The sequence below is a fragment of the Ammospiza nelsoni genome, chromosome 20 (assembly GCF_027579445.1).
Source record: "Ammospiza nelsoni isolate bAmmNel1 chromosome 20, bAmmNel1.pri, whole genome shotgun sequence".
Classification (NCBI taxonomy): domain Eukaryota; kingdom Metazoa; phylum Chordata; class Aves; order Passeriformes; family Passerellidae; genus Ammospiza; species Ammospiza nelsoni.
In genome coordinates, this window is record NC_080652.1 from 739736 (window position 1) to 751443 (window position 11708).

General features: G+C 56.8%; 1 protein-coding gene across 1 annotated transcript; it reads left to right on the forward strand.

The window, feature by feature from the left end:
• Window positions 1–162: 162 nt before the first annotated feature.
• Window positions 163–11437, forward strand: ENTPD2 (ectonucleoside triphosphate diphosphohydrolase 2). Its single transcript, XM_059486272.1, has 9 exons — window positions 163–475; window positions 6125–6242; window positions 6732–6882; window positions 7505–7664; window positions 7757–7984; window positions 8303–8569; window positions 8760–8879; window positions 9157–9291; window positions 10302–11437. The coding sequence occupies exons 1-9, from the start codon at window positions 365–367 to the stop codon at window positions 10500–10502; spliced, it is 1491 nt and encodes a 496-aa protein (XP_059342255.1). The 5' UTR covers window positions 163–364; the 3' UTR covers window positions 10503–11437.
• The last annotated feature ends 271 nt before the right edge of the window (window positions 11438–11708 follow it).

Below are 11708 nucleotides of genomic sequence, written 5' to 3' on the forward strand. Positions count from 1 at the left end.
ACAAGATTGGGCTGAGCCCTCTCGGTAACGGTGATGCTCGAGGGACAAAGCCGATTCTAGGGCCGGGGCGGTGCCTGAGGGGCCGGGCTGGGGCTGATCCTGGGCATAAGAACCGTGCCTGGGGGAGGCAGATCGGTCTGCTCGCGGGGCGGAGGGGGCAGGAAGATCTGAGTGCGGGTCCGGGGCAGCCGCAGGACTCGCAGCCCGGGCCGCCCCGGCAGTGCCACGGAGCCCGGTGTCCCGCCCGGGTGGGCCGGGGCGGCGGTGACTCAGCCGGGAGAGGCGGGCGAGGAGGAGGCGGGGGAGGAGGAGCGGCAGGAGCCGCCGCCGCCGCTGCCGAGCCGCTCACCTGCCCGGCTCCGCCATGGCCCGCCGCCTGGCCGCCCTGCTCCTGCTTCTGGCCCTCGGCTGCCTGCTGGGCGTCCTCCTCCTCCTCCTCGGCTCTGGGGACACACGGGGCCCGCCGGGCTTCAAGGTGAGCGGGGCGGCGCGGAGGGCGGCGGGCACCGGGAGGTGCTGGGCTGCCGGGGGCTGGGGCAGCCGCCGTGGGCACGTCGGTGTGCGGCATTCTCGGTGTGCAGGAATACTGCTGGGGGAGAGACGCCGGCATCCGAGGATCCCCAGCGTCACGGGAGGCGCCAGGGCTGAGGGATCTCTCCTGGGCGGGGAGGGTCGCAGGGAGCAGCCCCCGCCGGGTGCGCAGGGACGGAGCTGCCCCAGTAGCGAGACCCGCTGCGTGGCATCTCCGCTGCGGCACCCGCCGGCTGCGGGACCCTCGGCCGTCCATCCGTTGTGCCTTGGGACGTGCGCTTTGGGAGGGGAATCCGTTGGACACACTGAAAGATAGCGGCCCCCCAGGTCAGAGCAGCCGAGTCAGCATCTGCCGCCGCTCTGTCTGGGCCAGGGCTTCCTTGCGCACCCCAGCATCTCCCCGGGCTCCACTGCATTGCCTGAGCCAGTGCTGCTGGGTGACAAATGCACTTTCCTTTGAATACAAGCTGCTTTCCCCCCCCTTTTTTGTCGTAAATTCGGATGATAAAAGACATTCCTGAACAATTTATTTTTGGCCAAGCACTCCTTTTGTAGGACAAGTCTTTTGTTTTAAAATAGTCCCAGGCTCTTGTCCTGAAAAGTATTTCATCTAAAACCCCTTTTTTCTCATCCCAAGCAACTTACTTGGAAACTTTCTGAGCCAGCCTGCATGCCAGATGTGCTGCTGCCTTCTCTCTGGGTTTGTCAGATGTAATGAAGACAAGCAGGCTTAGCCAAGATGACCCTTTTTGCTCTTAGTATAACTACTAATTTTTAACTCCCTCTCTGTGACACCTGTTTTGTCCACCTATTACCACATGCTGGGCCATCTTGGGCAGTGCGCTGAGCTGGTTTCAAAGTGGATTTTATCTTTTGGAACATGAAGGAATTAGATCGGTACCAAGACCCCCATATGTAGCACTTTCTTCTCCCTGGTTCCAAGATGGACCTTTGGTTTTAAACCAAATTAATTCCCAGAAACTTTTTTTCTTGTGCCTTTTGGATGCTTTTTCTCCCTCTGAATGCTAGCACCTTCTAGTCTGCAGGCACTGCTGCAGTTTGGGACCAAGCATTCCTGAACACCCACCTGGGTCCTGACCCTGCTCTGCACAAGGCCTGGCCCAGGGACTCAGTGCTCCTGGATATGCCAAGAGCAATGAGGTCCAGCATGGTGTGTGCTTCGGTCTCCAGCAGTGCCTGTTCCCATGAGGCTGGCACCAGGAAGGTGTTGAGGACTTGCTTTCACACGAAGTCCAGTGCTGTTGTGACAATGCAGTACTTTGTGTTATTTTAACTCAGCCCAAAAGATGCCCATGTGGTTTAGAGGTCAGTCCTGCTATGGGAGACCCTGGGCACATCTTCTGATGGCCTGGACAAGATGTGGTCCTTGCTGAGTCAGTCCACGTTAGCTGCTGGATAGTGCTGTTCATTGCTGAACAGCTCCACATTTTCCCTTTCCAGCTCCTTTGCATGGAATATAGCCCTAAAACCACCCTGGATTCATTATCTTGCTGCTGAGGGACTGATCCTCCCCTCATGGGTCTGCAGTGGAGGTTGTGGCCTGACTGCCCTGAGCTGTGTCCTGCTCTTGACAGCCCTTTTCTTTCTTCTTTTGGCAAAGTATCTCTGGCAATTTCTACGTCCTGAGGCTGCTGTGGCTACTGCAGCAGGAAGGAAACCTGCCACATCTCACTGCAAACCTGAGTGCTGCATGACCTCACCACCCTTCAGAAAGGCAGAACGGTGGGAGGCCAGGGATGAGCCCCTCATGCGACATGGGACAGCCTGGAGGGCCTGTGGGATGGGGGCTGAAGTCCTGGGCATGGCCATGGAGCACAGTGCCAGGCAGCAGCACATGGGGCATTCTCAGTGTCCCCATCTGCGTCCTCCTCTGGGCAGAGCCATACACTGATCAGGAGCCCCAAGCACTACTCATGCACTGCCTTTGGGAACATGACTGTCTTCTGTGCCCCCTCTGCAGGGGCTTCAGGACTGAGCAGCCCTGAATGGGGCTGGCCTGAGTGATGTTGCATTGGGGCAGAGCCCTTGGGACCATAAGTGACCTAGGAGGCAGCAGAGATAGGGCTGGCATTGGAAAACTGTCCCAGTGTGGAGCCACAATGGAGACCCCTCTGTGCCCCCTCTGCCTGCAGCATCACCAGGGTCCCTGTGCTACCAGGAGATGCTGGTGGTGGGGACTGTCTCTCATGCATGAGGCCCTGCCAAAGCCCTGGGTGCCAGTAGGCAAACATGGCAAGGCAGATGAGAGGGGTGATGGGAGCCAGGTGCTGGTGTGGGAGTGCGCCAGGGCACCCCTGTGTCTCCCCAGCCCTCATTTGCAGTGTACTTGTTAGCAGGCACAGGGCAGCTCAGCTGGCAGAGCTGAGGGCCGCACTTACACTTCAAATCACTTTCGGGGTGGACTTTTATCCTCCCTCCTGGGGCTTCCCACCTGTAGGGCCCCTGGAGCCTACCTGCCCATGTCCATGGCTCAGCCGTGACTCAGACCCACACAGCAGCACTCTCTGCTCTGGGGAATGCAGTGGCTCCGATGCCCATGCCCAGGCTCTAGGCAGGGACAGAAGCTAAGACAGGGACAGGATCTGGGGCTAGGGGCTGGCACCATTGCACACCACTGTAGGTTATCCCATTCAGGATTTCTGTGTGAATGCTGGAGGCATGAGGTACCCTTGAGACTGGAGGAGATGACATTTCTTCATCACTGGGAACATACTAGGCTGCCCATGTCTGCCTCGGTGCCTTCGTGGACCATGCGCACGATTCTCACCACTGCTTACCACTCCCAGGCAAGGATGTCTTCTCCACAGGGACAAGCTGGGGTGCCAAATCCCGGGCCCTCAGGAGGGGCTGGCACGAGGCTGCGGTGACTCCTCTCCTGCTGGGGTGGCTGTGGGGTGAGCTGTGGTAGCAGTTCACCAGGCACTCTCTGCAGAGGCAGCACCATCGTGTTGCAGCACCTCACCTCAGCCAGGCCAAGCGCTGCTGCTGCCACTGCCAAGGCTGGGGGACCCATGGGATGCGCCTCACCCACCACTCCACACCTGGTGGTAATGCACTGGGGGTCCAAGAGGAGATACCCCAAACCCCGACTCACAGGTGTTGGCAGCAAAGGGCACTAGGATGTGCCTACATGTGCAGCCAGTTCTGCATCCTGCCCCAGCTGTCACCCCAACATGTCATGTCTGCGCGGGGCTTACTCTGGGTGTAGGCTCCGTGCTGCCTCTCATTGCCTGCACTTCCCTGGGCACACAATACGGTATGTGTGCCCACGCACACCTATGCACACACCCCTCCTAAATGCATGTGTGCACAGACACGTGCACCCATGTGCACACACACTGGCACACCTATGTGCATGCACACCTCACCCGTGCACACCCACATGTAAGCATCCACACCTAAAGTTGCACACACCTTTGTATGCCCATGCACCCACATACAAACATGCACACTCCTGCAACATGTAGACCACATGCACACATATATGCCTGCACATGTGCACATACATTTGTGCATCTCTTTACATGTGCAACTCCACCCCAGGTATGTACCCCCATGAATACATCCTGGTACCAGCTCTCCATGGGGTGGGAAGTGGGGCACAGCCAAGTCAGCCCTGCTGAATGCAGGAAGAAACCCTGGGAAACAGCCTTCCTCCTGTCACGGGTGGTGGGTCTCCTGCTCACCCTAGAGCCAGCCATGTGGCCATGTCCCTTCCTGCCATGGGGTGAGTCTGGCATCCCCAGCATACCCCTCCCAGGCTGACCCCACTCCTGGTGGATGGCACCAGGTATCCCTGGCACTGCAGGTCATCCTTATTGTTTCATACTACAGCATCTCTCAGCCCTTGCCATCCTGTAGATATCCCTCTCTCTAACCTTGTCCCTCTCTGTGGACTTCAGCCCCTCCATGGCATCTCCACACTGGAGAGTACTCCTAGGGTCTTGGCTGTGCTCAGACCCAAGTTTGGGGATGACCTACGGATGCTTTCCTGATGCGGACAGCCTTGTCAACCTGCTCCTGCTAGTGTCACTCCAGGTGATATCTGGGGTAATGCAGTGCCTTGCGAGCAAATCAGAGACATCTGCATGGTGACTACAGAGGGCGTGGACACATGTGCCACTGAGGTGGACAGAGGGGGTCCCCTAGGGCTGGACCCTCCTCAGACTCTCCTGTGCTTTGTCAGTGACTGCTCCTCTGGGGACATAGGGGTGACAGGATCCCAGGGAGGCAAGGCAAGGCAGAGGTTGCTCTGCCAAGAACAGACTGGGATGTCACGTGCTGGGCAAAGAGGGTGTTGAGAGCCCTCTAAGCCTGCCCAGAACACTCACCCCAGCACCCAGCCCAGGAGGCTGGGGAGAGGTGTTGGACAGAGTTGTCAGCCTTTTTCCTCCTCTCTGCAGTGTTTGTCAGGAGCTGAAGCTACTCCACTGCTCCAGCCTGGCCACAGAGGGGGATTCTCTGCTGGCTTGTAGTTTTTGGCCCAGGGCATGAGCAAATCACTGGGTGAGTCTGGGAGGGTCACCTATGTGAGATGGTCCTCTGAGGGAGCAGGAGGTACCACTGCTGCAGGGCCATGGGTTCATGGTGTAATTGAGGCTACCCATAAGTGGGGACCTCGGGTGTCCTTGACACTTCTGTTGCCTGTGCTGGTGAAAACCAGGTGATAGGGAGAGGGGTAGCATGGGGCACTCATGGCAGGCAGGGCTGGGGTGGCTTCCGGGCAGGGAGAAGAGCTGCCTACTCCAGCCCTTGGCTGTATTGAATCTGGGTAGGGCAGGAGCAGACAGAGACTCATAGGAGGTTTAAGCCTTAGAGGGATTCACCCCAGAGATGCTCAGCTGGGGTGGTTCTGGGTCCTGCCCTGCTTTCCCCCCAAACTCACAGCCCTGAGGGGGCACAGTGGGGGCCAGCATGGGCAACCTCAAGACCATGGGCAGCAGGGGTCAGGCAGAGGGCTACACCCAGGGGTGCTGCAGGCAGCATGTATGGTGTCCCCTCCCTAGGAGCTGGGTAACCTTGTTTGGCAGGAGGAGCAGGGTTATTTATAGCCAGAGAATAGCCAAGCCATACAAGGGCAGGAGGGATGAGGGGCCTGGCTGCCCTTCTTTGGCCAAGAGCATCCCAAGGAGCCATTTCAGGTGTCTCTCCCCACCACCAGTCCCAGGGACTGGCTAGCATGGCTCAGCAGGCAGCCAGGAGTGATGGTAACCTGCAGTGGGGGAAGAGCCCCTGAGCTGCACTCAACGGGGTCCCCTTACCCAAAAAGCTAGAGTCCCTGTGCTGTTCCAAATAGCATTCCAGAACGGCCAGTATCCCACTCCCAGTCACGTGCCAAGGAGTGCCCTCTTTGGGCAGGTGTGGGCCCAGCAATGCCAGGCTGGGCTGGGCAAAGCCTGCCTCTGCCAGATGGTACTGCAGAGCTGCTGGGCACTGACAGGGTAGGAGTGTGGGCTGAGGGTCGGAGTGTGGACGGGTTGTGCACTGAGCCCCAGTGCCTTCCCTTGGTAAGGGCTGGAGCACCCAGGGGACCTTCAGCCTCCAGGCCTGACCCACTGCCTTCCCCCTGCAGTACGGCATCGTGCTGGACGCTGGGTCCTCCCACACCGCCATGTTCATCTACAAGTGGCCTGCAGACAAGGAGAATGACACCGGGGTGGTCAGCGAGCACAGCATGTGTGATGTGGAGGGTAAGAGCTTGCCAGGTCCGCGGCTGGTGGCGGTGTCTGTTGCATCCCTGTGGCAGGGCAGCATGGTGTGAGTGCCCCTGCCATGCCCAGCTGCCTCCCTCTGTATTCAGCAGTGTAGTGACATGTTCTAAAGTATTCCGCTCTATTCCTAAAATGTCTCCCAACCCCCCCAAGGCTCGCAGCTGTGCGTGCTTTGGTTTGTCTTTTCCAGGTACTGAACCACCAGGGAGCAATCCAGCTCCCTGCCTAGCCCATTGAGGAGCCAGGGTTGGTCTTTCACTCTCTATTTATCGACCTTTCCCAGACTGTCAGCCAGTAGAGGACGCAGCGTGGGCAGAGAGATGTGGCTGGACCCTGGATGGCTCCACGCCTACAGAAAACTGCCTTTTGGACAGCCTGGAAGGGGCAAAGCTGCTCACCAGGCATTTTCCCACTGAGCACCATCCCATCCCCTCACCAGCAGGGAGCAATGCTTTTTCCTCTTCACAGGTCCTGGCATCTCCAGCTACAGCTCAAACCCTCTGGCGGCTGGGACAAGCTTGGAGCACTGCCTGAGCCAGGCCCTGAGAGATGTGCCCAAGGAGAAGCATGCAGGCACCCCACTTTACCTGGGTGCCACGGCTGGCATGCGTCTGCTCAAGTGAGTGCTCAGGGGTGCCCTGTTGTGCCACTCTAAATGCCAGCTTGCTACACACAGCAGGGGTGGAGGTGGTGAAGGATGGCTGAAGTGTTGCCCTTTTGCTGGGCAAAGCTCTTGACCACCCACCTGCCCAGTGCTGTGTCCCTTGCAGAAGTGGTCCTGCCTTTCAGAGCAGGATACACTCTACAGGGCACAGCCAGCACAGTGCTAGTGGGGGCTGGTGGAGGGCCAGCACCAGGATAACCCACCCAGACTTTTTGGATGCTAGGAGGAAAATCCCTTGCACCCACTGCCAGCCTGATGGGACACAGTGAGAATAAACACCCCTCAAAAAGCACATGGGGGAGCCGTCGTGCTCCCCTCACTCAGCCCAGGCAGGATGGATTCCATTGTCCCAGCAGTGAGGAGCACACTTCATTCCTGCTACCTGCCTCCTTCAGCAGAGACAAGGGGAATTAGCTAGTGGTTTTTTGGGACATGCCTATGAGTACCCAGGCAATGGCTCACCTCTCCTCCTGGGCCCTGCTATGGCAGTGCTAGCCTTCAAGGGCCATTGGGACAGGGAGGGCTCTGCAGCACTGTGGCACAGGTCTGTCACTCCGCCCTCTCACTTGGCCCACAGCATTGCAGACCCACAGGCGTCGGACGCTGTCCTCAGAGCTGTAGCAGCCACACTGAAGACATACCCCTTTGATTTCCGGGGAGCAAAGATCCTGTCAGGGGAAGAGGAAGGGGTCTTCGGCTGGGTCACTGCCAACTATCTCCTGGAGAACTTCATCAAGGTGAGCTGAGGATAGTGAAATCCAGTGGGATGGCTGTGGTGGCTGGGCAGCTCCTCATACGCTTATGCCTGCTCTTGTCCTCCTTGGCTCAGCGTGGATGGCTCGGAGAATGGATCCAGCCTCAGAAGAAGACCCTGGGGGCCATGGACTTTGGAGGTGCTTCCACACAGATCACCTTTGAAACCAGGGACACGATTGAAAACCCCAGAAATGAGGTGATGCTGAAACTGTATGGCCAGGCATACAAAGTGTACACACACAGCTTCCTCTGCTATGGGAGGGACCAGGTCCTCAAGAGGCTGCTCTCCAAGTTCCTCCAGGTACAGTGTGTGCTTGATGTGGATGCTGGCTGTCATGACCCCACAGCTGCCCCCTCACCTCGGTGTTTACACTGTCCCTCAGCCCTGGACCAGCTGCACACCTTTACCAGCCAACTTGGGTTTTGACCCCAACCCTTTCCTGTGTTCCCAGGGCTTTCTCCCACTACCTGCACTAGATGATAGAGCTCTTGGCTAGAACCAAGACACCGCAAGCCATTTTGAGACACTTTTGTCAACTGCTCTGTGTCTGGCTGCTCAAGCTCTGGGGAAGCTGTGCTATGCACAGCTCATGCACCCCCTGTGTCCCTCCTCTGGCAGGCTGAGCGCTACCAAGAAACTGTCTCCCATTCCTGCTGGCCTATGGGCTACAACAAGAGCCTGTTGCTGAGCAGCATCTATGACAGTCCCTGCACGGAGAAGGAGAGACCAAGCCTTGCCCTCAACACCACCGTTACCTTGGTCGGCACTGGGAATGGGAACCTCTGCACTCTGCATGTCAGCAAGCTCTTTGACTTCACCAACTGCTCCTTCTCCCACTGCTCCTTTGATGGTGTTTTCCAGCCGAAGGTTTCAGGAAGCTTCATTGTAAGTCCCCTAAGAGGAGGGTGGTGACTCGGCTGGGGGCCGGGCAGCTCCCCAGCATCATGTGGCAGCAAAATCAGACCTCCAGCTCTGCAACAGCAGTTGTTGGTGCCCACCACATTGCCCAGAGTGTCTGCTCATGATCAGAGTTTACTCCAAGCCTGTCTCACAGCTGCTCCTTTCCCTCCATCAGGCCTTCTCTGCCTTCTTCTACACCGTGGATTTCATACAGACTGTGATGGGAAGACCCGTGCACCTGCCCAGCGACCTGAAGGATGCTGCAGAGACCATCTGTGCCACCAGCTGGAGTGAGGTGGGCTCCCTGGGCATCATGGGAAGAAGGGGGCTGCTTCATGTGGGGTATCACCCAGGCTTTGAGAAAAGCCCTTGGAGGTCACGGGGTTTCCTGGCACCAGTGGAGTAGGGGGAAGGCAATTCATGGCTCCAACATGGAACTGGGAGAGGGCTCAGATGGGTAGGGGTAGCCTTGGCCTCACAGATGTAACCACCCTGAGCTTCAGGCCACAGACACAAGCCTGGCCATTGCTGGCTTTACCTCTCTTCTCTTTCCCTCTGTGCGTCCCACCCAGCTGCTCCTGAAAGCCCCAAAGCTGGAGAAGAGGCTGCCAGATTACTGTGCCATCAGCACATTTGTGTATTTGCTCACCACCAAAGGCTACAGCTTCAACAACTACTCCTTCCCCAACATTGCCTTCCAGAAGAAGGTGGGTAGCACCAAAATCCATCCCCATCCCATGGCATCTCTTTGGAGTTAGGCCAAAGAACCCTGCAGAAGAGATGATCCCTCATGGAAAAAGAGCAAGGCAGAATAAAGGAATATCTCAGTGAACAGGGGCAGGATGGAACTCTCAGGTTTTGGAGGGATCTCCTAGGGGATGGAAACAAATGAGCTGAACTGGCTATTGGGGTGGTCATGGGATCACATCCTTCAGCCCTTCCTTGGCTCTCAAGACACCAGCCATCCCAAACAATGGTTTGCTGAGGCTTTTTGGGAAGTTACCTCAGGGCAGGAGGTACTTTTGTCTGCACATGCTATGGGATGTGCAAGGAGATCAGGACTGGCCTGAGCATACAAGGTTTTACTCCCAGGGGATGAGCCCAGTTCTGCACAAGATGGTCACTGCTCTGTCCCTGGGCTGGCTGGACCTGTGAGCAAGCAGAGGCTCAAGGGGGCTGCAGCTTCCCCCACACTCTGCTCCCTTGGGCTGACACTGAAGCTGTCCCAGAAGGGTCTGGAACACAAATTTTATGAGGAGCAGCTGAAAGAGCTGGGGGAACTCAGCCTGGAGAAAAGGAAGCTCAAGAGGGCCCTTCTCACTCTCTATAACACCCTGACAGGAGGTTGTAGCCAGGAGAGGGTTGGTCATTTCTCACAGGTTGACATGTCACAGGACAAGGAAATGGCCTCAAATTGTGCCAGGGGAAGTTTCAGTTATATTTCAGGAAAAATTGCTTCATGTAAAGTGTGGTCAGGCATTGGAACAGGCTACCCACAGATGGGGTAGTTACCATCCCTGGAGTGATTTAGAACATGTGCGGATGTGGCACTTGGGGGACATGGTTTAGTGGTGGCCTTGGCAGTGCTGCTGTTACTGGTTAGACTCCATGATCTTAGTTGTCTTTTCCAACTTCAGTGATTCCATGATTCTATGGTCTCCTGAGGCCCATGCAGATGGGCTGGCTGGATGGTGACCATGCCATGCTGTTTCCACAGGCAGGAGAAACCTCTATTGGCTGGGCCCTGGGCTACATGCTGAACCTCACCAACATGATCCCAGCAGAAAAGCCCTCCTCCCACAAGAGCATGCTGTATAATTACTGGGTCATCCTCATCCTGCTCTTCGTGGCCACCACCCTGACATCCCTGGTGACTGCTATCTGCCTGCTCCGGCACAGCAAGTCCAGCATAATCTGATGGCAGGGACAGGGCAGGCCGTATCTGCAGGACCAGCACCATCCTACCTGCTGGAGGCTCCATGCTCTGAATGCTTGGGATGTGGCAAGTGCTCAATGTCCTCCTCCAAAACCTGACACCATCCCAGAAGATTAGCTGTGTCCTTTCGCCTTCCCTTTGCCCTCTAGCTGCGGGAAAGGAAGAAGAGGAACACTGGCCCTGTGGGAGAAGGGCTTAAATGTTTCCCTGCACTACTCAGGGATGGACCCTGGAGCAGGCTTGGAAATGGGACATTCAGAGCTAGGGCATCTTTCTGCCACCAGCGCTGAGCTGAACTGAGCCAATGAGCCGAAGCAACAAGAGGATTAATTTACATGTGTATGTGTATGAATGGGGAACATTACTTACACTAGTCCTTACAGCCAACCGCGAACCTTGCTAGCCTGTCCCTGGAGCATCAGCCCTGCCTCCTGGGGAGCTCTGGGCATCACCTGAAGCTCACGTCTTTCTGCCTGATGTACAAACCCCAGTGACCTTCCTGAAGGTAAGGTCTTTTCCTTGGCCATTGGCCTCAGCTTTGGGTAAGGACTTAGCAACAACCACATGTGGGAAGATGGCAGCTTACAGATCCCACTTCAACAACCAGACATAATGCCTTCACTACCCCCATGGTTCCTATGCTAGACTTGTCTTTGCCACATTCAAAGACTCCTGCACACCCCGGTTCCTGCTGCTCTGTGGTACATGGCCATGCTGGCACAGAGCCAACAGGCTCCCACACTGTGGGGCTTTGCTCTGCACTGAGATTTGAGCCTGGCATCACCCCACACCAGGCAGCTAGGAGGATGCACCTTCTTTTCCAATTGAGTAAGAACAGGGATGTGTAAACATGAAGAAGGTTTGGTTTTGCTTGGTTTTTTAAAATAATCTGAAATAAACCTTTGTAACCACTACAATGGCTTAGTGGCTTGTGATCAGCAACAGGCATTCAGCCTGGCTGTCCCATGGGGGCAGAAGCCCTCAGCCACATCCACAGGCCAGGCTCTGCCCAAAGGTCTCAACCCTTGCAGCCTGTCCAGTGCTGAGACACCATCACAGCTCTGTGGGCTCTACCAGCCTGGAGATAACCTCAAATAGACCAAGGTGGGCTGGAAACCTGACACCAGACCCAGACCCACCTGGAGGTGGAGGAGCTCCAGCCAGCCAGTCACCAAGCTCATGCTTCCC

Excerpts from the sequence above, each read along its gene's own strand:
- ENTPD2 (XM_059486272.1), top strand. The coding sequence starts at position 365 with ATGGCCCGCCGCCTGGCCGCCCTGCTCCTGCTTCTGGCCCTCGGCTGC. Across the intron at positions 7,665-7,756 it reads TCCTGGAGAACTTCATCAAG|CGTGGATGGCTCGGAGAATG; the intron begins GTGAGCTGAGGA and ends TCCTTGGCTCAG. Across the intron at positions 9,292-10,301 it reads ACATTGCCTTCCAGAAGAAG|GCAGGAGAAACCTCTATTGG; the intron begins GTGGGTAGCACC and ends CTGTTTCCACAG.